Source organism: Hydra vulgaris, chromosome 04, assembly GCF_038396675.1.
Source record: "Hydra vulgaris chromosome 04, alternate assembly HydraT2T_AEP".
In the NCBI taxonomy this organism is placed as follows: domain Eukaryota; kingdom Metazoa; phylum Cnidaria; class Hydrozoa; order Anthoathecata; family Hydridae; genus Hydra; species Hydra vulgaris.
In genome coordinates, this window is record NC_088923.1 from 31,726,929 (window position 1) to 31,754,608 (window position 27,680).

Genomic DNA, 27,680 nt, shown 5'->3' on the forward strand with positions numbered 1-27,680 from the left:
GGAAAGGTGCTCATGAGCACTTTTTTGGTAATTTGTAAATACCACGTCGATAGAAATGTTTGTCTTTTGAAGCAAACTAATCAAACACACAATTTTTGACTTTTTCATAGGAATCAAAGTGCTGCTTAACCAATGCGTGTCCCATTGATTAAAAAAAATGGAAGTCGGAAGGGGCTAAGTCTAGAGAATAAAGCAGGTTGGGTAGCAGCTCCTGGCCAAGTTCTTTGATTTTATCCTGAACTGGTTGTGTCTAGTATGCAGATGGATAGTCGTGTAACAAAATTACTTTGTCTATTATTTGTCTTCTGGCCCATTCTGGTCATTTTTCAATCAATGCATGGTTTAAATTGATCATTAGTTGTTTGTAGTGATTATTATTAATAGCTTTACCAGGTTTCAAAAGCTCATGATACATTTTTTTGATCCCACCAAACACAGAACTTTCTTGCCGAATCGATCTGGATTTGCTGTCAAAGTTGATGGTTGTCCCGGATAAACCTATACTTTTTTTCCGTTCGGGATTCTTAAAACAAATCCATTTTTCATCCCCAGTAATAGTTCGATGCAAAACTGATTTTCTTTTGTGTCTTTAAAACAAAATCTTACATCTTATCTCTCATTCAATTCATGTGGCACCCATTTCCAACACATTTGGAGCTTTCAAACAACTTTTAAACGGTCAGAAAATATTTATTGTCCAACATTTACTAGTGCCGCCATTTTCTTCTGACTCATATTATGATATTAGACAGAAATGATACTCAAGTATCATCAATATTACTTGCAATTCTGGGTTTTTTAAAATTTTTAAGTGGTCTTCCACGCTTTTCATTACTCACACCAAATTCATTTGAATTTTTGAAATCATCTTTTGCATGCTGCTTCTGATAGAGCATGATTACTGTATGCTTCGACAAGCATTTGATGACTACTGTATGCTTCGACAAGCATTCGACGCAACTCTGCAGCACTTTTCTTCGAATAAAAAAAAATAATGTTTTCCGCAAATCATCACTTTCTGGTAAAAGTTCGACATTTTTTAAACAATAAAAAATATAATGTTGTTTGTTCACGGTTTGATGTATATTAAATATGTTTGACAGATGTCATACCAACCAAACAAGAATAAATTAAAGCTCGTTTACAACAAATGTTCCCTACCGACACATTTGTATCTTAATGCTCACTTCATACCGATACACCTGTTACATGTTACGGTTTGAAGGGCGGGACGTTATCCCGTGTAATCGGGTAATACAAGAAAACCCCGGCTAAGACCCAATTGTACTGGTTAACTGGTATATAAGTTTCATCATATTATTAAATTTTATTTAAAAAAAAATTAATTTTGTAAAAAATAAATACGTATAAATATGCAATTTAAAATTAATTTCTTTTACCTAAATACAAAACTAAATAAAAATTTAGTGGTATATTTAGTAATTTAGTAAAAATTTAGTAAAATATAGTGATGTATTTAGTATTTAGTAATTAAAAATTTAGTAGTCTATGAAAATAAAACATCAGTTTTAATTAAATACCATCCTGGCTTTGATATCATGAAGGCTTTGATATCATGATTTATATCTTCTTTTTTTATTATCTGATAATATATCTTTTTCTGGATTTCTAAACAAAAGGGGATAAAAGTTAGGGTTTTAGAAAAAAAAATTTAAAAAATACATGATTCAAATTATATTTGATTTTTTTTCTTTTTTCTTGTTGTTTTTTATTCTTGGTTTTTAGTTCTTTTCTTTGTACTTTTATTTGTAAATACTTTATAATAATAAATGTCAAATAATAAATAATAAATATCAGCAAATATTATATTATTATAACATATATAATCTTATAGGGCCTTCGAGAGCGCCAATGGCGCCCTGGTCAAAGAAAGGTAAATAGAGCGCTAAAAATGAGTTTTTCAAGCTTTTTTCTGCCCCCCAAATATCAATGACATCGCTGTAGCTCACCTTCTTAGCCTAATCTTCTTCATTCGAAATAATCAAAAAATTAGTTTCGTTATCCTGGCACATGGTCGAACGAAGAGAGTTTTTACAATCTTCAGTTTACTAAACGATTGTTCGCCCTCAGCAACTGGTACAGGAATAGTGTTGAAAATCCGGAGCATGATGCAAATGTACGGAAAAAGGCGTTTAAATTTCTTCCCAAAGATTTAATTGAGTAGCTATAGTGGACTTTCTTGCTTGAAAATTGTTTTGCGGGCATTTTCAAAACGACAAACTTCTTCAATGAGATCCTATTTGTTTACATCTCTCAAATAATCGTGCAAGTTCGCAAGCTTTATTTTGAATGGAAAGATCATCGTTATCCAACGAGATTAATGAAAACATCCTGCTCGCCTCAAATCTTGAATAAATCAACTGGATCAGACTATCTAAATCAACATAAAGCTTTCGCTTCGAATTCTTTCGTTTGGCTATTGTTTGGGTATCGTGGCTGCGTTTGATGGCTTATCGTGAAAGCGCTTAAGTTTGCGCTTTCATTTAGTAACGAGATCAGATTCGATTACTAGCGGTCCAGCTACAACCTTTTAGAAAATTTGCAACTAAGAGCCCCTAACCTTTTAAAGATTTTTAGCAGCTGTCTAATCAAACGTAGTTTGTCATCGATGGTAATGGCTCGTCATTAAACGTCGTTAACAGCAGTAAGGGTTTGTATCAAATCGTAATTAACTATACAAATTGAAAATATGGTAACTATTTTTTAAGGTGGTCCTCCACAGAAAAGGCTAACTTTTGAAAGCAAAGAGTTTTTGATTTAATTTTTTCACCAAAAATGTGGTTCTATAAACTATTTACAAAAATCAACTTTAAAAAAAAAATGTCTCGATTAGCCAATTATTTAAAAAATGAATGAAAAAACTAGCATTTTTTGTGACAAGCTAGCAATCAAAATACTTATCATATCAAGCTGAAAATTGGTGTATATACTCATTGAGTTAAATTAATCCGGATGAGAGAAGCATTTTATATTATTCACAGTATATAAAAAGTTACAAGATTTGAAACAAACATAGAAAAAATGGTGGACAAATGGCCAACATTAGTCTCATAAAAAAGTACTTTCCTTATTTTATTTTATATATCCTTCTCTCATCCGGATCCTTTTTAATTATGTGAAAAATCAAAAAAAAAAAAAAAGATAAAAAGCTTAAACGAGTCCAAAGTTATCATGTTTTAAAGATTTTTATTCGAAGCAAAACTTTATTCTGAGAAAACGACAAATATATAAAACAAAAGAATAAAACCTGAGAAAACAACAAATATATAAAACAAAAGAATAAAAAGTTCACAAAAACATATCAAAACCCTCCAGGAATATATTTCGAGTTTTTTTTTTCATCATCTTTGTCTAAGTAACCCTTTTTAATTGTTTCTAGTTATTTTCTTTTCTTTTTGACACGGTCAGTGGACTTTTGAAGAAACCGCTTTATAGTTTCTTTCTTCTTTTCATTAAGTTTCATAGGCGTAACACATCCTGTTAGATGAAATTTATTTGGTACAGAGAGGGTTCCATTAGACCCTTCATTAAATTCAATAACAGATGAATTAACTGCAGACTCTAAGACCACTCTACCCACAAAATTATTTTTTGGGCAGCGTCTCCAAATAATCTGGTTGAGTGCCTCGTTGGCGTTTTGGGTCTTACCATGGAGACATTTTTTTAGTAAACCATCTGATGATAAATTAGTAAAAGTTGGTTTCAAAATGTTAAAGACTGCAACAGAAAGATTCACTTGCTCTATATAAGTATTTACACCAAGTCTCTGAATTTCTTGGGAACATATGGTGTCGCCTTGTCGTCAAAATCTGTGCAATGAAACAAAACAGCCCAAACAGCTTTTTTCATAGCATACAAATTTTCAAGATTGTTTTTAATGGCTAGGCCATAGAAATTCTGCATAGAATTGATCACAGACTTAGTTAACTTTCCACTTCCGTGGAGTGGTGTGTTTGTTCCTTTGTAAGTCTTAACAACCTTACGAAGTCTAGTACCCATTCTCTTCTGTACATGTCCAATATATTCCAATTTTGTGATTTTAATTTTCAAATCTTTGTAAGAGTCGTTTTCAATTACATCTTTAAGGGAGGAAGTGTCACCATCTCCTAAGTATTCATTATAAATCAGGTTATTTTTTCTATTGAGCGATTGAATATTTTGACTGCCCCAGCAGATTCCATAGCACCCGAAGAACCAACATGGTTAATAGTGCATTGATGATTTGCAAACCATTCTGCATATTCTGGAGTTGACTTTTTATTTTCCCGAGAGACACAGCCATGGCAAAATTTTGAAAGTACTTCAACATCAATACATTTTTTACCAATGATTGTTTTTGCTACTCCATTAAGGGAGGATTATCCTCGGGTTTGCCAGGTTCCATCAACGGTAACACGTTTTTGATTTGGGCATTCAGAATTAGAATGGAAGCTTTTATATTCACATCAATTTTTAACAATAAAAAAGATATTTGACTAGTTATTAACCTAAAAATAACTCAAAATGTGGTTGCTATGAGCATTTCTAAGGATACTTTTTTAAGATACCTAAATATAACAGCTAATATTTTTTTTAATAGAGTTTGTTTACAATCCAATATAATCAGAGACTATTCACAAGTGATGAATAAATAAAATAAGCTTTTAAAGCTTTTTAACCTTAAGGCTCTTGCTTGGCTGAGCTGCTGACTGGTCAGATCCAGGTTTTCTCTCCGCTGCCAACATTTATCTCGGTCTTTTGTGGTTTGATTGCAAGTGGTTTGATTGCATCAGTACGAGAGCTCCATCTTGTCATAGAAAGTTTATGCAGTAAAATTCCTGTCGCTTCAGTGAGAATCCTCCATCGGGCAGGACTTGCACTAAAAAATACGTACAAAGATTTGACATTTCCAATAAATCAAATTCAAGTTTAGGGCAAAATGTCTGTACCGATAGAAACCACTCGCAAAAACTTCTGATATTGATTGGTATTAAAATTTTATTGCTATTAAAAAATTTTATTGCTATTAAAATTTTATTGTTTTTTTTACATGGTTTTCACTTACTGCGACTGTAAGTGTGAAAACACGCTCAAACTGGCAATCGGGAGGTTTTTGAACAAAAATTAATGCCGTGTCAAGATGCGTAAAAAGCAATGATTAATACTTTGAATAAACTTTTTTTCCCATTCAAAACTACTGTTTCATTTTTACAAAAAAACGCTGACTTTATACCGGTACACCGGGTCTATTAGCAAAAATATAACAATTTAGGTTTACATTACCAATTCTTTAGGATAATATAAAAATAAACATTAAAAATGACTTTTTTAAAGATTTACCCTAAAATCATGCTGCATTACAAGAAATATCATCGACGACGCACAATATATAAATTACTTTTGATATTGCAAAAAAGTATTATAATAAAAACAATTAAAAAAATCAACGAGTTTAACGTCAAAGATTATTATCAAACGTGCTGTGACGTAATGAAATGTAAGATAAAAGAAAAACGTTGCTTAACTAGTTTCAGTAAGATTAGAAGGATTGAACATACGAAGTACAAAGAAAAAAGTAATGCAAATGTAAGTTATAGCAAAGAAATAAAGTAAAAACTAATAACTTCCTTAAGATATTAACCGCTCTCCCCTACTCGTATGGGATCTATGATGCAACTATTGCACAGATATTGGTTCAGGATTAACACAATACTTTATAAAGATAAAAGCATTGTTATAATTGCAAATGAAGCATTCTGGTTAAATCTTATTAATATCAAAATGGAATAATTTGTTTTGATTATGATTTGTTTGCCTTTATTTTGATGTTTTTTTTTTAGAACAGAGATTAATTTAAAAATACTTTTTTTATATTTTATATTTTCCAAAATCTTTCTGAAGAAGCTTTTAGTATTTATTGATGATCTCCATTATGACATATTTAATTACTTTTTGTTTGTGTCTATTGATTTTTATTCAATGGTATTTTTTTTTTAGACTTATATCGATTTTATAAAAATTATCAAATTTATAAGGAAGGAATATTTTTAATATTTTTAAAAATATTTTGTTTCCCATAAAGTACATCAGCAAGAAAGAGGGGTCTTTATAAGTACGACATTTTTTTAATTTACATCTGTTGTAAAATAAAAAATAAAACTGCAAATACAAACTAAAGTATATCTAAGAAGATCAAACGATCCATCAAAACCTGATAAAAGTCATTCATAAAAACCTGTTAAAAGTTTAAATAAAACTTAAAATAACAAAAATATAAAAATAAGTAGGGAAGTGTTGCCGAAATTAAAACATCGTCCTATTCGATAATTACATCATAAACATCAAAAAAGAATTTATTTAGTGATTTTTAATTAATAAAAAATAAAAACAGTTAAAGCTTTTCTCCAATTTGTTTGTAGAATTTTATTATGCCCGAGCAATTTTAGATCTATTGTAATTATGATAGAAACTTATGTAAGTTTTGCCACAGTAAAAATAAAAATAACTTTTAATTGCTTGTTTTTGATTATAATGAGGTTTTTATTAAAAGAAACAAGCTTTTTCGATTAAGGAATCAAAGTGTTCCAGTTTAGGAATACGGTTGCCTTGATTGGAACAAAATGGTGCCTTGTCAAAACCAAATTTATTTCCAGTAACAGCTATTATTGGAAATAAATTCGGTTTCGATTTGATTAATATGACTTAATCATATTAATCAAATCGAGCCAAATTATTATTACAAGGATAGTAGGATGGTCTCATTGTATAAATCAACTCATAAATGTTTTTATGGTTAAAAAATTTTATTTCATAGTTCGAATTTTAACAACTCTCCTCTACATAGAAATTACAATGAAGATAAATAAAATAATTATTTCGTATAACAGTTAATCTAGAGTTATCTACTGATATAATTTTTTTATGTTATCTGTCGAATAGCATTTAACAAGGAAGTTCGGGGGGGGGGGGGGGGCTCAGACTGTAGAATAGTACTGCAATGTGTTATAAACAAATTTAAAAATCCTTTCTTTTAATATTTACAGTCAGTTTTTAAGAGATTTATGTAAATATAATTACTAAGACATCTACCAAAAAAAATCTGCGCGTGTTCTGATGTGGTGTTTACGGAAACCGCGCATCATTTCAAACAACTAATTGTTTTAAAATGTTATTGTATTAGTGTTATTCAAAATTTAAATAACTCTGTTATCAAAACAATTAGTTTTAATTGAAATGTCATCAAATCAAGATAAAAAGCGAGAAAAATTTTTGCATTTTCTGGTTGAAAATCCTAGTGTATCAAACAAAACAATTTCTAAAGAGTTACAGATTGCTTTGAGATAATTGCAGAGCGTTGTAAAGTGATTTAAGGACACTGGTACAATCAAAAGTAAATCAGAAAGTGGAAGAAAAAAATGTTTTGTTAGACGAGATCTTGGTAAAAAAGTGAAAGATGCCTTAGACAGAAAACCGAAGATTTCTGTTCGAACTTTAGCGAATAAATTTATAACAAGTGCTTCCACTATACAAAGAGTAAAGAAAAATTGTTGCTATAAATCACATAAAAAGAAAAAAGTTCATCATCGTGAAGAATAGCAAGAAAAACTTATTATGCTACATATTTCCGATCTATTCCAGGACACCAACATTATTCAGCAATTAACTGCAAGAAACTGAATTCCAATTATAAATGCATTGAAATGCAAAAACTCGCTAAAAAAGTCTTAGTTTGGCAAGTAATTTGTGAATGTAGTGAAAGAAGCTCTTGTTTTGTGACTACGGGAACAATTAACACCAAAATACACATAAAAGGATGCCTCAAGAAACGTGTTTCGCCGTTTTTAAGAACACGCACGGATAACCCGTTATTTTGGCCCCATTTAGCTTTATGTAACTACTCTGGGACAACTTTAAACTGACTTAGAGAACATAAAGTAGATTTCGTTGAAAAACACTGCAATCCACCAAATTATCCCGAACTACGTCCTATAAAAAGATATTGGGCTCTTGTCAAAAGAAAACTAAGGTTCCATTTAAAAGAAACCAAAAACATTAAAGACTTCAAAAATAAATGGATTAGAACTACCAAGAAAGTCCAGCCGAAGACTGTGCAAAAGCTGATGTCGAGTCTAAAACACAAAGTGCGTGCGTTACACGTACAAAACTTCACAAACTTTCTTAAGTGAAATTTGATAACATTAATATATTTACTTTCAAAATATATATAACATTCAATATCGAAATACAATAGTTAAGTAAATATCCTTTAAAATGTCCGTGCAGATTTTTTCTGGTACATGTCTTAGAAGATTCAATTTTGATACAAAGCCATTAATTATTGACGCTTAAGAATATCATTCAAAACGATATTTTATCTGGATTTCTGATTGTGATGTGATTTATACCATTAAATGCATTATTTGGGTTATGTTTATTAATTTGTTTGTCTTTCAATTAAAAATCTGCCTTTTCTCTAAGTTTTTTACTTTTTATTTACTTTTCAAATGATGCTTATAGTTTGTATCAAGGTACCCCATGGCTGGGGTACCTTGATACAAGTTTCTAATTTTAATTGGTCTTACAAGTTTAAGCTGTTATATTTTTGTAATTAATAACTTTAATTTTGTTGGGATAAATTTATTCTACAAATTACACCAACCTTCTAAAAAATGGCGTATTAAAAATATTTTTACGAAGCAAAAACCAAATGTGTATCATGGTATCCTACTCTCCTCTAATCTAATTTTTTGATAAAGCAACGTTTACGTTTTAAGGTTAACGTTTACCGGCAAAAGAGTAAAACCTTCTTTTTTTACATTTGACCTTAAATGACTTTTTTTTGAAAATATTGGATGTGTGGGAACTTTTATTCGTAATAATGTCCCCTAGGTCTGTATCAACTTTTAGCTCTATGCGAATTATTGTAAACCTACTTCTATTTCTTCAACTATTTCGACTGGACTATTATTTGAAAATAGCCGTGAATAAAGCAGTTAAGTCTTTAAAAGTCTGCTCGCTAGTAGCCGCCACTGTAGATAACATTTAAACTTCTTCTTACTATTATTACTTTATTTTCTTTTTTAAAATAATCTTTAAAGCTGAAAAACAACAACTTATAACTGAAAATATTTTTCTCGACATAAAATAAGGCATAAGTTTTCAGCTTAAAAAAAAGTAATTAGGTTTTCCTACCAAGGAATTTTTCTATTTGTTCTACTGTTTTTAGTATACTGTAATTCTATTACGGAAAATGCTAAAATGTTATCTGACGTCCAGTAGTTTTACAAGACACAGGCTCTCATAAAATACTTTAACACGAGCAAGAAAGTTCATAAATCTTCTAGCATGGCAACCTTATAAATCATATACGGATGAGAATATAAATGCAGCAATCTCTGATCTTTAGGGGTACTTAGCTATATGCACAATGTCACTTCACAAATAATAAATTTAAAAAAATCAAATAAAAATCATATTCAATAGCTAAGTACACCTTTGGTATTTAGGAAAACATTGTCTATTTTTATTCTTACGTTTTAGCGATCTCCAAATCAAACAGGGAGCTTCAAAACCTTATGAAATACACACGACTACCTTATGGAGAAATAAGTGGAAAGGCTTTTGTCGCTAAAAAGATTACCATGCTTTCTGTGTTCTTTTATTTTGTTCAGTAAATTTTTTCTTATTTCACATGTTTCGCTGGCGAAATCTTCATTTATATAGATTCCCGATCTTCGAGTTTACTTGCTGCCTGTAAAACCTTTACTTTATCCTTTTTTTTTTACATTTATGTTTATATGTTGTATTTTTAGAAACTGTTATTTATTATAATGGTACAAAAGTATATATTTAAATATTTATTTGTGTTTAAGACCGGCGCGAAAGGGGAGTGTGAGATGTGTGGAGTGTTTAGAATTTGTGGCCCCCCACCCCCCCCCCCCCCCATTCAATAAATATTTGCACCACTTGTCAGCAATTGGGGACCTTTTTTTTAGATACAGTTTGGGCTTAAAGGACTAAATTAGACCTTGGACTATTTATCTCTAGTCGGCAAATTAGAGAATTTGATAACCTTTTTTACTTTAAGTTGGTAAAACTCGTAAGGCACCCTCGTCCCCTCTCCCCCTATCACTCGTCACTTACTCGCGCCGGCCTTATTTGTATTGTTTAAACCATTTCTGACTGAAATATATTACAAAAAAGACTGAATATATAAATATATAACAAAAGAAGTAAGTGTAAATATATAACAAAATATATAGCGTAAAGAAATATATAACAAAAGTGACAGAAATGTATAACAAAAATATATAACAAAAATATATAACAAAAATATATAACAAAAATATATAACAAAAATATATAACAAAAATATATAATAAAAATTGAATATATAGCAAAAGACTAGTTTTTCAAAATAAGCTCAAGAATATTTTTGTTTAATATAAATTATGTTTGAATAAAATCACAATTTTTCAGGGTAATATTTTTCTCAGGCTCCGATCACCGTAATTTTTTTTTAAACACTTTTATTTGGCACCAGTATCAACATTACAAAAGTTAAAGTTAAAGTCTCTGGAAGTTACCTATTTTGTACACCAAAATTCCGTGACGCATTAAACCTCCCTTATTTTAATGACGTCGACAGAATATTTTCAAAATTTAGATTGTGATTGTACGTAGTATCGTGGTTTTTGAAAATGTAAATCGCATCTTTTTTTTTCATCGCGCAATTCTGACGCAATTTTTTTCTAATTTATACAACAACTACTTAAATCAATGCAAACAATTGATAATTACAAAAACAAATAATTTAATTTTTTTTGTCTACTCTAAAAGTAGCTAAAAGAATTATAATGTTAACTTTATCAATATAAAATTAATTTTATCATTCTTTTTTTTTAAAGAAATAATTTTTTCATAACAAGACATCCCAATATACCACGTTATAAAATTAGTCTTTGACCAAAGGTTGACAGTCAAAAATATTCAGTTTTAGTTTATTTTCACCTTTTATTATAAGTGCAATTTTCATATACATATATATACAATAAAATAAATAGCTGGAGCAAGAGGAAGACATAATGTCTTGTCACCGAGGGCCATTTTTATAAAATCGTAGTTTACGAATATTTTAATATTTATTATTAGTAATAATTTAAATATTGTGTCGTTAGATAATCATGAATCGTATTACATTTCATTTTGTCAAGAAGCTAGCTAATTATTATGTTGATCCTGAATCCTTCAACTGCATCCACGTCATACAGCTTTTCAATGTAAGATTCTTGAGACCTATAAAGGCTACATGGTTGAAAGTGGCAAAAAACAACAATAGAAAACTCAACTTTTGTGTTACAAAAGAAACGCTCGCAGGTATCCGGAGGAGTTTAAGTATATTTAGAATCAATGACTGAGGAAAAAATTAAAATTGCCTTTAAGAAATGCAAGTTACAGCTCCTTTACACTAAAGCAAAACAGGCAATCGGAAATGCAAACCAACAGATCTACAAATTAACGTTTCCCTGAGAGCCAACCCAGTGGGAAATCTGCTAGCGAATTGCCAACTATAATCGTAATGATAAAGACAACAACTTGGCCACGAGGATTGCTAGCTTTTTTAAGTTGGCGAAAAGCTATCAATATTTGTAAAGATAAAGACAGCGATTTGGCTACAAGGACAGTTAGCTTAATAAACTAAAGACCCACTCGCTATTGTAGTTAGCATCAAATTGTAATTAAATCGTTATCTCATAAATAAAATCGTTATCTCAAAAACTTTGATATGTAGCTATCAACCAGCTATAGATTTGTAGATATTTTGTAGCTGGCTACAAAGCTACGATATGTAGCTAGCGACACATTGCTACAAAATAGCAATGTTTAAAGTTCAATTATTCTCACAATTATAATAGACTCAACACTAAAAATTGAATTTTTAAAGATGTTAAAGACATTAGGAAAAAGCAAAATAAGAAAAAAAAATCGCTTGAAAATTGCTCTAAAGCTAGCTAGTCGCTCGCTAGTCGCTAGCTCATATCCCACCGGAAACCCTTTATCAATAAATATAATGCCTCCACAGCCTGTTTTAGCTTCCAAGCTAAAGAGGTCCGCAATTCGTTCTTTGCCCAAAAAGCTACAGGTTAGCCATGTGCATTATCTTTATTTTACTATGGTTTTTTTTTACTAATTTCATTTTGAACTTAATGCTAAGTATGATCATAAAATTTTCCTTTTTTAATAGACAAGCTGAACATGTATCTCAATAATATTTACAATATTTACATATTTTTCTTTTCTATACTTTTTCCTTAAATCCGCACTACCACACAAGAACTTCACTTAACGACTTTTGTGACGTCAGATCAAGTGGAATCAATGCTAGCGGAAGTAAAAGAGAAAATGAAACAACAAGAGCTAGCACAAGTAAAGCGAATGAACAAACGAATGAACAAACGAATGAACAAACGAATGAACAAACGCTTAGTATTTCAAATAATAAAGAATTTAAAGCTTCCAGTCAAAAAGCAAGTGATAAAGTAGTAGTTAAAAACAGCAGATGCAGCGACAATGCTATTAAGTTGTTTTTATCTAATTTGCTATGCTATTTGTTCTATTAAATTGATAAAAAAAATTTCACAAATACTTTTATTCAAACTCTCTTATTATCATTTTCTTTTTTTTTTTCAGAATCGACGCAGTCATGGACCAGAGATTTCTATTATATCGCATCAAATCACATTATGATTAAAAAAATGTAAAAAAAAAAAAAAAATATGTATACAAAACTTTGATCCCTTAACAATAACCTATTAACCTAATATTTAATCTTAGCAACAAAAAAAAGAGAACCATTATTTAAAAAAGATCAATGGAGGCGAACATTAGCCAAAGGTAAAAATGGTGAACAAATTTTTTTCTTGCAAATGGTTGCCATTTAGTTCTTTCGGGAGCTATAGCCCCCTTATTTATTATTGGAGGGCATTATTTCTTAGAGTATTGTAAATAGCAAGTTATAAATATATAAAATGTACGGGGAGCGCCAAGATTAATGATATATTTAGAAGATATCATTATCGTTACCTAAGACCGACATCTAAATTAACAAACAAAATCTATATATATATATCGAATCAACATCTAAATTAACAAATAAAGTCTATAATTATTATAATTCAATAAAATCTATAATTAGTCATTTTTAATAAAAAAGCAAAACAACCTTTTTGTATGTTAAAAAATTACGTAAATTTAAAAAAAGGAGATAATGTTAATTCAATAAAAGCAGAAAAAACTATTTATTATAATAGATTAGTTACTTTTCTAAACTTTACTGCAATTTATAAAATAAACGTCAATTTTTAGTCAATTATTTTTTAAGTCATCTAGTTATAATCAAAACTTTTGAGCAATATCAACTCAATTTGCAAATGGTTATCTATTAGTCGATAATGTGACGGTATTCAGTCAAAACAAATAGCGTTTTTTGAAAACTTAATAGCTGGTTAACGACGTATCAATACTTGTAAACAAAGTCAATTCCTATTCATTTCCTATTCAGATTCTTTATAATCGCGTATAATTTCCTAAATTAAATGGGCATACCATTCACAATGCTTTGCAACATAGCGCCATTTTCAATAAGAAACATAGATAACTCAAAATGTCCTCCAAGCGTAGATATTTCTAGTGGGTATAGTTTATCCTCAGAACGCAAGTTTATATCAGCTCCATTTTTTAATAATAATTTAACGATCTCCTTATTTCCATTTTTACAAGCGTGATGGAGTGCTGACCAACCTGGTTTTCTAATCGCATTCATTGAAAGATTTGGCATTGCAAGAATGTTTTTAACATCTTCTAAATCTCCTCTGGCAACTGCATTGATAAGCTTTGTTTCGTTGTCGACACTGGAGTAGGTTTTTTCCAATAAACTTTTTCTTCGAATATTGTAATCATTAGTGTGCAAAATATTTTGACTTAATTTTCGATTCATTACAAATAAATCTTCGCTCGCTTTTCAGTTCTCAATTTTGTTTTATAACCGATTTTAAGTTTTCTTATTGTTGTTTCAGCTACTCTTTTGTCTCTGTTACTCTTTTGGAGTACCAACTGCTACTCTTTTGTCTCTGTTACTGTCAAAGTAATTTAGTTATCCTAGTTTTTATAGTTAAAATATAACACGACTACGCAACTGCATCAAAGGAATGAAAAAATAAAAAGTTAAAACAATCTTTAAACAGCTGGGCATTATCTATAGTTTAAAAAGGTAAGCTTCTTAAACCGATATGAACTAATTCGATTAGCTTGCCGATTTTAATTCATTCAACAAAATAAACAAACCGTTGGGTTTAAATCTTTGCGTCATACAACTTTTTTGCTTTTGAAATTTAAACACTTTCACTTATTGCAAGGATGCAAAATACAGATAAACTTGTGCGAAAATTTTTTAACTCTTTGCGAGGGTATATAATACCGATAAATAGACAAGTTTTTTTACTAAAAAGACTGTATAGACAATCTTTAAATTTTAAAAAGATTATCTTTAAATGAAAAAAAAAAACCAAACATAAATTTTGTTCCTAATGAAACTCAAAGTATTCGTAGAGAAATTAAAATGAAAATTTTCTATTTTCACGAAAAATATTGTAATTTTTGGAAAGCAAATAGTGTTAAAACCGGATTTTTCTTATATTTTATGATCACATAAATAATATTCAAAGTTTTTATAACAATCACGTGACACACTTTAATTATTAAGTTAAAAAAAGTAGTAAAACTCAAATACTTTATAACAATTTTATAAAATACTTTTATGCACGACCTCACGTTTACCACGTAAACATTTAAATGCGTGCGTTTATATAGACATTAAGTTTACCACATACGTGTTTAAAATACAAGTTACATTAAGTGCTTAATACGCGAGATGGGACGTTTATAAATTTTCGGACATTTTTTCCACCCACCCCAAGCTTGTTAGAACCCTCCCCCCGTTTATTAATTTTTACTTTTTATCAACAACAACAACAAAAAAAAAACACATCTCAATCGAAAAGTATATATCAGTCACTGATAAGAATAAAAACATTTTGTCAGGCTTTAAAAATCATCGACCTTTAAAAAATCTTGCAAATTTCGATTTGTCAGAAGTTAGATTTTCAATTATTTCTCACCGTACTATAAAACTTACATAAGCATATTAAATCCTACTCAAATTACAGCTTTTTAAAAATGCGCCTTAGAATTACACAAGAATTAAATTGTTTTATCCGTATTTTGTAACTAATTCCCTCCCACTTTTTTATTAAGACCTCCCCGTTTATTAGATCTAGACTAAAATTCCCCTCCGCCCTTTTCCCTTGTATACCATTGTATTGTAGAGTACATAATACTTATTTAAAGTTAGTCATAATTACCAAACTTCACCAATAGTTTTTATACCTAAGCCTTTTTACCTAATTCAAGTTGAACAGCCGATATCTTTTTAAAGTTGGTTAATAAAATAGAAAAAATATTAAAAAATCGTTCTTAAATTTGAGGGGAACTAAAACATCGAGTTTAATTAAAAACAAAAGTAATGAATTGATTTATGGTAATAAATACTTGTTTGTAGAAAATTCTAAATTGTTTGTTAGTTTACACTAGTTTTTAGTTATATATTCAAGTCGTTTTTCCTAATTCTATTTTTTTCTTGAGTGCGCGTGCTGAATGGTAGACCAAGGAGTCAATCAAACCAGCAACTAAAAGAATAAGGATATATATATATATATATATATATATATATATATATATATATATATATATATATATATATATATATATATATATATATATATATATATATATATATATATATATATATATATATATATATATATATATATATATATATATATATATATAAAACAAATACGATTAATTTTGTTGATCAGTAAAATAATTTATTCGAATTAAAAAAAATCTTTTTTTAGGCTTTTAACACAATTTTCCATAGAGTTGAAACTAGTTAAAATTAAATTAACTTTAGAGAGAAAAAATGAAAAATGAATGAGAAAGAGAGTAAGAGGTGGGGGACTGAGTTTGGATTTCAAAAGGTTCAAGTTTGTGTCTAATATCAACACGTAACAAACTTATAAACATTGAAAATATATAATATACATGGATAATATCACTTCGAACACGTTGTTAAAATCTGTACCCAGAGGAACCTCCTCGATTCGTTTCTCAGATAAAACAAACACCGTATTCAAGCTTACAAAGCGAACAATTTTGTTTAAAAACAAATTGTATTTAAGCAGAATTGTTTAACAATACATTACAATATATTAAAAATCGATACAAGAGTTTGAAACTAGAGGATAATCTCCTATAATGTAACGGTCTCATTCAAACGGTATGGAGCGGAATTGGAATAGCTGGACGTTCATTCAGAAGTATTATTCGTTTTAGATAAATAAAAAAAAGTTATTTAATACTCTCTGATGTGTTAACAAGTCATAAACATAATAGAAATAATTACCTGTAAAAACACCACCTATAATAGCACAGACGCCAGTTAAAAAATGAGTGAAAGATCTAAAACAAAATGAATTATCATCAATAACAGTAGGTAAAGGAGCCATACTCAGCAACAAAGTGAAATAAAGTAAACCTTCTCTTTTCAGTGTATTGAACAAGCATCGGTGACAGATCATACAGTACAAACATTCCTAAGAAACAAAAAAGTTAATTTCGTTTTTAATAGTTTTAGTGTTTTATAGTTCTAAAAAAAAGTTTAAAAAATTATTTTTTACTCACTTAAAAATCATCTTTTAAAAAAAGAAAATTAATTGTTAATGAAATTAAAGTTCAGAAAATTTTATCCGATGTACTTTCAATCAAAAAGTTGTCCGAACATTTAATTTAATAACGAAACTAATTGACTAACTTGTTCAACTTACTTAGAGTTGAACAACTTGGTTTAATGCAAATTTTATTAGAACCTATAACCTAACGTGCATTGCTTTTAAAATTTACGTTTTGAATGTCTCTAAAACGTATTTTAAACGTCTACTAAACGTTCTAAAGTTTAGAACGTTTAGAAGACGTTTAAAAAACATTCAGAGCGTAATTTTTAAAACAAATGCCTGTTGGGAATATTCTTGTCCTATTCTTGTTTTACGTGATGAAAGCAGATATAAAACATTTTGAGCATTTAATGCGGTAGTGGTGTAGTAGTAAAGCGCTCGCTACATAAGAGAGAGGTTCCGAGTTCAATCCCCATCACGTCCCTGGTAGTACCGCGCTCAACTTGTTTCTCCGCGCAGCGGCCTTGTTCGTCAAGGTTTGTGTTTCGGTGTTATTGAGTTGAGAGAGGGTTATAACCACTATAAAGTAGCCTCCTCATCTGTAGTGGCCATCTCGGCCTTGAGGAGGTGAATAACACAAAAAAAAAAAAAAAAATTATATTCCTTTTTTTCAATTATCCATATAATTCAAAAATATTTAGTCACTGATGGTAAATGATGTCCTGAAATAATCACATTGAAACTTGGGGTAATAAAATAGAATACAAAAGTTTAACTAGCCTTTCTAATTTTAAATTGTATTGTTAAGTTAATTTTTGTGTTAGTATTTTTGCAATAGAGTTGAATTCCCTAAAAGAAATTTTATCAGTTAGACTAAAAGGAAATCGAAGGACAAAAAAAAACAAACAAATTCTGAATTATAACTCAGGCATCATTTAAAGTCCAAGCGCAGAATAAAAATAAATTCTGCAAATCAAAATTAGCATAAGAAATAATGCAAAATAAATAACAACAAGAAAAAAAGAGAAAACAAACCAAAAAAATTTATTTTTACATAAATTTATTTAAGATAAGAATTTAACTTTTGATGAACATTGAAAATATTACAACAAATACTGAATTAAATAAAAATAATAAAATAAAATTGATTATCGAAAATATTGAATTAAAAATTTCTATACTTACAAAAAATTCTTTTTTAATAGTTATTTAAAACATTCTTACTTTAAATTTTTCTTCTTTTTTTTTTAATTTTCTTTAACCTTATTTTTTATTTGACGATAAATATGATTGTAAATTTTCACATATCTCATTAGATTCATTGTTTTCATCAATTTTCATCAAATTCAATGATTTATTTATTTTGAAAGTTTCATAGTAATATTTTTTAATAGTCTTTTTGAAAGCTTCGTAGTAACTTTTTGAAAGCTTTACAGTAATGTTTTTTTATAGACTTTTTGAAAGCTTTGTAGTAACTTTTTTTAGTCATAATGGTTGTTGATTTTTATGTCATAAAATTCTGTTTTTGATATTTTTCTACTTAATTTTACTTTAAACATGCAATAAAGTAAAATGTAAAAAAAAGGAAAAAACAAACAATGTATTTGTTTACTGTATTTTCAATTTCTATAAATTGCATTTAAAATATGTTCAATTCAAACTTGTTATAAATATATCATATTTATCAATGCAGCGGCATACAATTATAAATATTTGTCACTTAGGTTGAATTAATAATTTATGAGAAAAAGAAAACAAACAACTCTGTTAATAAAGATAGAAACCTATATATATATATATATATATATATATATATATATATATATATATATATATATATATATATATATATATATATATATATATATATATATATATTAGACCAGTTCAAAAAAAAAAATTGAAAAGTTAAATGGCTAGGTGTTTAAATGATGTTAATTGATGAAAAAAATAACTCCACAAAATTTCATGACATTATTCCAACTTAAGTGACAGCTCAATTAACTTTATTTATCTGCTTTTGTCAACTAATCTACTAAATTTGATAAAATAACTCATTTGTATACTACATAGTGTTGATTTAACTTATGTTTACAACTATGTTTGTTTTAATTGGTAATTGGTTTAATCTAAATACTCCTTATGGAAAAAAGCCAATTCATGTTTCAATTAATTTGATTAATGACAAAAATATTTATATGTTTATGTGAATATGTACCTTATATACAGTGTCCGACAAAAAAAGCTTAGATAGACATGCAAGCGAACTCAACTAAATTTCTACAACTGATATAGAAAAAAAATAAACAAAAAATTTTTATTTGGTGCATTGATTCTTAGATAGAAAAAAAACAAGAAAAAAATGACGAAAATTTGAGAATTTTTATTGAAATGTTGAAATAGACCAAACTAATACTTTGTGGTGAAGCCACGGCTTTTGATTACTGTCTTGCACCGACGAGGCATACTCTCAACAAGTGATTGTAAGAGTTCCCCAGAAATGCTCTTCCATTGATTTTGAAGAATTTGAAACAACTCTTTTTCATTTTTTGGAGCTCTTGTCTTGATTCCATGATCCAATATACTCCAGAGATTCTCGATAGGGTTCAGATTAGGACTTTGAGCCAGCCAAGAAAGAACCACTAATTTTTTGTTCTTCAAATAATTTTTTACATTGTTTGCCGTATGTTTCGGGTCATTATCTTGCTGAAAGACCCAACTTTTATCTTTAAAGAGCTCATTTGCACTAGGTATCAGTTGATGAATTACGATTTGTTTGTACATTTTACTGTCCATAATACCAGGAACTTTATACAAACGACCAACACCCGATGAAGTAAAACATCCCCATACATTTACTTTTTTATTGTGCTTTACTGTTGGCTGTGTTACTAATGGATCTTGTCTGGCGCATTGTTCGACTTGGGTGCTTTGATAGAAAAAGCGACAATTGAAGCAAAAAAAATAATTTAGGATTACATTTTCGCTCACAATAAATATTTTTTTTCACAACTCGCCAAAAATTTGTCCGGAATTCGACATGTCAAGCTCTAATTGACAAATAATAAAATGAGGTAAACATGTGGTTGTAGTTTGCCCAAAAGATATATCTAGAATATTAAAGATACACTATTGAAATAAATTATTTCTTTCTGAAATAGTATTAAAAATATATATATTGTAAAGAATATTTGATTGTCATTCTTTTTTGTTGTAATTTTTTGAGAGTTTACCTAAGCTTTTTTTTTGTCGGACACTGTATATTTTGTATTTTTAGTGAAAAAAAATAAAAATCTAAATTTCAAAGAAGGTCATTAAAACAAGATGTGACACTAATGTGTGGCTAATTGGTCATCAATTACCAATTCTAGATAAACTAAGTTGTTCAAGCTGTTTGCCCACAGTTCGTCTTGTCCTACGTCGCCTCTTTTATGACTTAAAAAAAAACAAAATGGAACTTTAACAAAGCTGTTCGAATACTACTGATGAGGTTTTATAAATTTGTTTATTGCCAATGTTCCAACAACACAAAAAAGGAATGCTATTGCTAAACTAAAAGTATTGTATAGCTCTTATGTTAAAATAGGAAAGAACAAGCCTCGAAGAACTGAAAAACAGATAAAATTGGAAACTGATCGGATAAATAAGTTGAGTAAGCTATTTGATGTGGCCCATGCAGATTGTGACAGACTTATAAAAATTCATCAGGATATAATGTTTCTAAAAGACCAAAGAGAAAAAAGGAAAATGGTAATGGGTACAGAAGATTTAAAATTTAAAGAACGTGAAAAAAAACGAGTGTATCGACATTTCCAAGCAGAACATCACAAAAAAAAGGCAACTGAAGTGAAAAAATATATCAAGACTGGATGGGTTGAAAAAAATTCAGATTCAGAATATGAAGGAACTGGTGATGATGAGCTCCTATTTAGCAAACCAGCCAAAGTCTAAAAATATCGTTATATTAGAAAACCACCCTATTGAAACTCTAACTAAACAAAATAAAAAATTAGCACCCAAACCACATAGTGTTATTGATAGTTCATTATTTATTGCAAGTCTTGATCGTACAAAAACTACATTGGTACAGCCTACGCACATTGTTGGGCCAGTTCTCAAAGCTGTTGGGATTGACATAAAAGATATGACTCTATCTGCAAGCTCAATATACAGAGCTCATAAAACAATTAGAAAATCTATAGTTCAAAACATTCAAGAAACATTTGTGCCAAATACCCGCTAGTTGCTCATTTTGACAGTAAAATTCTACCTGACACATATGGAAACCTGGCTGACAGGATGCCAATTATTATATCAGGTTTAAATATTGAAAAACTATTGGCCATTCCTAAACTTTCTATGGGTACTGGTGAGCTTATGGGAAACTCGGTTGTTGAAGTATTGGAAAGATGGAAAGATGTTCCAGATTGGCTGGCAGGTCTTTGTTATGACACAACAAGTTCCAACACTGGTGTTCACACCGGTGCAATTACTATCATTCAGCAGGCATATGATAAATGTTTACTTTTTCTAACCTGCAGGCATCATATCCTTGAAATTATTTTGGCTGCAGTATTTGACCAGTTTTTCCAGTCTTCAGGACCACAGATTGGAATATTTCGTCGGTTCAAGGAACACTGGAAACTTATTGACACTACCCAATATAGTACAATTGAGACTTCTGACATTGAAGTCAAATCTGAACTTACAGTTGGTGAATGTGTATGGCTAAACCAAAAGAAGTAAAATATGTCGGAAATTCTTAGGAATCAACTCTCCAATAAAAATAAACCACAAAAAGATTACCTGGAGCTCATCCAACTGACCCTAATCACATTGGGTGAAAATTATGATGTGACTCATTTCAGTCCTCCAGGTGCGTGCTCCAGCGTGCTGTTAAGTTAGCAACAGACTTCAATAATGTGCTAACACTTGATGAAGCTGAATGGCAGTTAATATTTCAGATTGTTGAATATCACAGAAAGCTCATGACCATTCCTTTAAGGAAAAACTTTAAAGCAGAATAGCAAGTGATCATTCATTACTGTTGTAAAAACTTTAATAACACATTGTATAACACACTTATTAAATATGTTGTAACATTTATATTCAATCAAACTTATGGGATAAGAATGTTTACTGTTTTCTCACCATTTATTTTACAATTCTGAATCTCTTGAGCAGTCACTAAAACACATTATTTAAGCTTACAATTTTTAACTTATTTTCCTGACCACAAACCACATCAAATTAGAGGGTAGCCCAATTAAAATTCAAAAATTATTATTTTTATATACAATTTTGAAATGGTCTAATATATATATATATATATATATATATATATATATATATATATATATATATATATATATATATATATACACACACACACACATATATGTATGTGTATATATATATATATATATATATATATATATATATATATATATATATATATATATATATATATATATATACATATATATATATATACATATATATATACACATCAATTCCAACAAGTTAGAGTTTTCTTTCACAGACACAGATTTCACAATCATCCTTTTCTCCATAAACTTCCTAAAACTTTTTTGCTTCATTTTTTTGTTGATGCATTTGAAGTCACAAATGTGTTAGGAAGTCACACAATTGTTCATAAACTTAAGGCTTTAAACATGCAAGTTTGAAATGTTTTGCCAGAGTATCAATCCAAGACAGACAGCATTTATTTGATTGGACTATGATATGCTTTTGATGCACATATTACAAGCTATTCATATGACAATATTTAAAAAAAATGTTTTGTGTCAGCTCTAAGAATTAGAGCGTGAGCAAAGGGTTCAAGTTATAGTAAATGGAAAATAAGTAACTATTCATGCAATAATTGTCATTTGTTTAGCAGATCTTTTAGGAGCACATTCTTTATTTGGTTTTATGGAAAGTTTTCGTACCACATGTTTTTGTCGTTTTTGTAAATGTATTCAATCTAAATTGCAAGAAACCTATAGGTCAATAGCTTTTGAAAAACGAACAATAGTTGACTACAATCAGTGTATAGTTGAATCTCAATCAACTGATTACAATCTTTCTAAAACTGGCATAAAACATGGTTGTTCTTTAAACTGCCTTAACTGGTTTCACTGTGTAGAAAAAAATGCTGCTGATTGTATGCATGATTTGTTAGGAGTAGTGCCATTAGAAATATGCCTAGTGTTACAGACTATTTTAGATATAAATAATGCCATAAATAATTTTAATTACTCCTTGGCAGACAAAAATAGTAAATCACTAGAAATAAATCTTCAAAATTTAAGCATTCAAGCTGCTATATCATGGTGCTTGATACAGAATTTACCTCTCATGATTGAAAAATATATTCCAGATGGAGAACCCCCATTGGAAACTTTTGATTCTGTTATTAGGATGTTTAGATATTATTTTTGCTCCAGAAATAACAGATGGTCTTATTATTCAACTTGAACTTTTAATTGAAGAGCATCATTAATACTTTAAATCAGTTTACCCAGACAACAAATTAATCCTAAAACATCACTTTATACTGCATTATACTGAATTTATGACTAAGTTTGGGCCATTAAGTAGATATTGGTGTATGTGATTTGAGGCAAAACATCATTTTGCTAAAGAGCTTTCTTCAGTTATATGCATTTTTAAAAACATCTGTTACTCTGTCATGCATCGATACCAATTGAAACTCGCTAATTGCTTATTTAGTATGTCATTGTATTCAGATAATCAAATTAGGTTGCATTTTATGTCATGCTGTAGTTGAGAGTTATCCACAATTTGGAGAACTGCTCTGTATTGTTTATACTAAATCTAAAACTATTTTGGTGTTGAATCCATTAGAATCAATTAATTTCGATGAACATTTTCATGCTTATGTTGCACAAAGAAACGAAAATTTGTTTAAATATATTGTTATTAATGCAGATAGTTATAAAGATTATCATCCTTATAACATTACTAACTTAGGTGATTAAATGTTTGTTGGCAAACGTTACAGAATTTTTTAACTGTTATTGTTAACGGTTGTAGGTTTATTATTAATTAATATCAACAATTATTAAGAATAAATGCATATTGCTGATTGCTTACAGAGTAGTGTATTACAGAGTAGTATTATAACAATAACTCTTTGTTGACTTTTCATTCATTGTATTCATTGTTGACTTTTCATTCATTGTATGACAGTGTTGTTTTTTAATACTATTTTATAAAAATTTTTGTTTATATAAAATATTTTGAAAACAATGATTTCTATTTTGATTTCACTTCTGACTAATATGCATAGAATGTCTCTAATTTAAAAAAATTACTGAAGAAAGATGAAAAAAATTAGTTATACTGAAGAAAGATGAAAAAAATTAGTTATACTGAAGAAAGATGAAAAAAATTAGTTATACTGAAGAAAGATGAAAAAAATTAGTTATACTGAAGAAAGATGAAAAAAATTAGTTATACTGAAGAAAGATGAAAAAAATTAGTTATACTGAAGAAAGATGAAAAAAATTAGTTATACTGAAGAAAGATGAAAAAAATTAGTTATACTGAAGAAAGATGAAAAAAATTAGTTATACTGAAGAAAGATGAAAAAAATTAGTTATACTGAAGAAAGATGAAAAAAATTAGTTATACTGAAGAAAGATGAAAAAAATTAGTTATACTGAAGAAAGATGAAAAAAATTAGTTATACTGAAGAAAGATGAAAAAAATTAGTTATACTGAAGAAAGATGAAAAAAATTAGTTATACTGAAGAAAGATGAAAAAAATTAGTTATACTGAAGAAAGATGAAAAAAATTAGTTATACTGAAGAAAGATGAATTACTAAATAAAGGTGAAATAATTATTTCTATTTGAAAAATAAATGATGTTTTGTCAATTTTTTTTCTCCTGTAGAGTTTATAAACTTGTCATTTGCTATTGTAGTTGTCAATAAATTTGGTTTGTTGTCTGGAAATGGTCTAAGATTTGTATTTCAAAGTGATGGAACAGAAATTAATGATTTTAACTATGAAGTTTTGAAATATTTTTCTGATAGTGGCACAAATTTTACTGTGCTTGTCAACAATGAGAGATGGGTACCTAGCAACTCGGTAAACAAATTATTTTAAGGTATTTAAATTTTTTATGTTTTTAATGATTTAAATCCATTTATGTACTTTAAATTTGTTTTCGTATCGTGTTACATAGGCTGTGTTTACACCTGAGGTTTGCAGTTCTGCAAGTATAAAAGATGATTTATTGCAATTGCAATGCAAGACAACATATTGTTAAAGTGGTTATGCACAAAATGGTTTGTCTATATGGAAACTATCCAAACAAATCTCACAAAAGCATGGTTGCATTATTGCTAAGTGAAACACTTGGATTGCCAAGCAGCATTTTTTATGATCCTGTAAGTTATCGTAGGTATCTTGACAGGGCACTGGAAAATGCAAAGAGAAAATTGTTGCGTGAGTATTTTAAAACATTTATATTATTATAAAAACATTTGTACTTATTTATAAATCGTGTTACTCATTTTAATGTCATCATAAATTATTTCAAATTGAAATATAGGTAACTGAAATATAGCCATGGTGTTATAATGTATAGTACTATAGTGTTTTCCCCAATTTGTGTTGAGCAGTTGACTCATAGCGAAGTATATGTATATGAAGTATAAGTACAAATTATAAATAAAATGGTTTTTAATTTATGCATTGGCCCCTAATGGTAATAATTAAAAAAGTCTTTCTAATTTTTATTTAGCTTCAGCTGAAAAGCATACATGGTCAAAAAAAAGGAAGCAGTTAAAATAAAAATACCTGATTCTAATGTTTTAGAGGTATTTAATGAACAACAGAAGGAGCCTTGTGCTTGAAACAATGGAAAAAAGGGTGTCCTTGTGGCTTGGCGGATTGTTTTTGTGTCTTTGTCAGAGTAGTGGAAATAAAAAGATGTACGCAATCTACTTTTTGTTTGCGACAGACATGGGTTGGAGATAAGAAACCAGTGTTATATGCAATTATAAAAAATTATCCTAAATTCGCTTTAATTCCCAAATTGGCAACATTCTGTACTTGCTAAAATCTTATTTGTGCAAACATCCATTTAATTTTTTTATGTTCAACAATTTTATCAATAAAAATAGCGTATGAAAAAAAAAATCAATGCAGGCAAGTCTATAATGCAAGGCATAGATCGAATGCTTAAACTTTACTGGTCTTTCAACACCATACAATCCAACTTCTGATTGTTTTTGGCAGTTCATCCAAGTTTATTATGATTTTGACACTGGAAAAAAGCCAAAATGTGTTATTGAACTATTGGCTAGTTTTCTAAAATATATCATGTAGTCAAGTGGCAGTTTATGATTTTTTATTACAACAAATATGTTCTTATTTTATATATTTGATCTAGCTATAGACTTTTTTAAGATCTTTTTTAATACCTGAAAAAAAAATAAGATTTTTAAAATATATAATTTTTATCAACTAGATGTTTTTTCATTGCTGAGATTTATTATTTTTATTCTTGACTAGCTGCAGCTATAGGGAAAAGATCCTACAAAATATATTATTTAATTATATTTTTAATGCTTAAAATAATTAAGTGAATAAATTTTTAAAAAGCATTAAGTTAAAAAACGTAAAAAACTGGAAAATCCTGGATTTTTAATAATTTAATTTAGTGGGAATGTTGTCCAGTTAAAATCTTCTTAATGCTGTTCCTACAACAATATGCCTGCGCCTAAGCATTCCTTCAAACAAAACAAAAATTTCAAATAAGTTAAAAACCAACTAGATAATGAAACATTTTTTTTTGACATCTTGGAAAAGTTTTGTAGTAGTAAACTAACTGGCATAGAAACAGGGTCGAAGATGCAATATTCGCTCCCTCCCCTTAACTAACGCAAAATTCTTTTATTTAAATTCTAATTCTGGCTGCCTTAGCTCCCTGGGTTGAACATTTTTTATATTAGTTGTTGTAAGAACAAATTATATTTGTTCTTACAACAGCTAATATAAAAAAAAAAAATTAGGCACTCTTTCTGTATATATTTTTTTCAAACACTGAAAAAGTTATAGAAAAAGTAATAAAGTAGACAAAAAAAAAACTTATTTCCCAATTTTGTAATAAAAAGGATTGTAGATCCTTTTTATTACAAAATCCACTTTAATTAGTCAAATTATAAATAAGTTATTAAAATATGCTATATTACTTTGGATATCAAACTTAGTAAAGTATCTATAGTAAGGTGGATCAGCTCTCCTCTATTAATATACCTTTCTTTCAAGTTGCAGGAAGACAAGTGAGAAAAACAAAATTAACTCAATATTAGACTTTTTTAAAACTATTAACAAATTATTGTTTAAAAATACTATTAGTTGTGTTTGATGCTAAATCTATTTTCTTTTCGTCTTTTACTTTTTTTTTAATTATTTACTTCTTTTGTGAAAATGGTTAAACAAGAACAAATCTTGTCTTTTCTTCTTTTTGGTTGTTTTTCCAATCAGTTCTTTAACTAGTTTAATGGTCCTATCTGATGAGTCATAAATCACATCAAGGAATTAAATAATAATTGCAAACTCAAGATAAAAATATTTGAAGCCACTGCAACTCATTTCATGTTTAATCAAAGATAAGCCAAGATTGCTCAGTAGCTATAGCACTAAGAGATGGAGACTGAACTTGTGCAAAATCTAAAGAGTGAAGAAGCTCTTTATTGACCATAACACGTTCAAGTGGATATACTTTAGGTTTTGCAGGAAGTGTACTGTACAATGCTTTGGTAATATCTTCTTTGTTTGGGCAATATTCATCTGCTAAAGCAAGTACAACTAAGACAGGATCAAGATACCAGCTGTGCCTGCCAAATGAT

General features: G+C 28.9%; 2 protein-coding genes across 5 annotated transcripts in view; both read right to left on the reverse strand.

Moving 5' to 3' along the window:
- Window positions 1–13,591: 13,591 nt before the first annotated feature.
- Window positions 13,592–13,996, reverse strand: LOC124818652 (protein phosphatase 1 regulatory subunit 27). Its single transcript, XM_065795084.1, has one exon. The coding sequence runs from the start codon at window positions 13,994–13,996 to the stop codon at window positions 13,592–13,594; it is 405 nt and encodes a 134-aa protein (XP_065651156.1).
- A 1,585-nt stretch (window positions 13,997–15,581) lies between these two features.
- The window catches only part of LOC100215902 (endoplasmic reticulum-Golgi intermediate compartment protein 3), a 45,399-nt gene continuing 33,300 nt past the window's right edge, over window positions 15,582–27,680 (reverse strand). For all 4 annotated transcript variants that reach the window (XM_065796079.1, XM_065796077.1, XM_065796078.1 and 1 more), the window contains 3 exons: window positions 16,655–16,712; window positions 16,523–16,578; window positions 15,582–15,743 (listed from right to left, as the gene is read on the reverse strand). In XM_065796079.1, coding sequence (XP_065652151.1) covers window positions 16,559–16,578; window positions 16,655–16,712 — 78 coding nt within the window. In that variant the 3' untranslated portion in view covers window positions 15,582–15,743; window positions 16,523–16,558. The remainder of the gene's footprint in view (window positions 15,744–16,522; window positions 16,579–16,654; window positions 16,713–27,680) is intronic.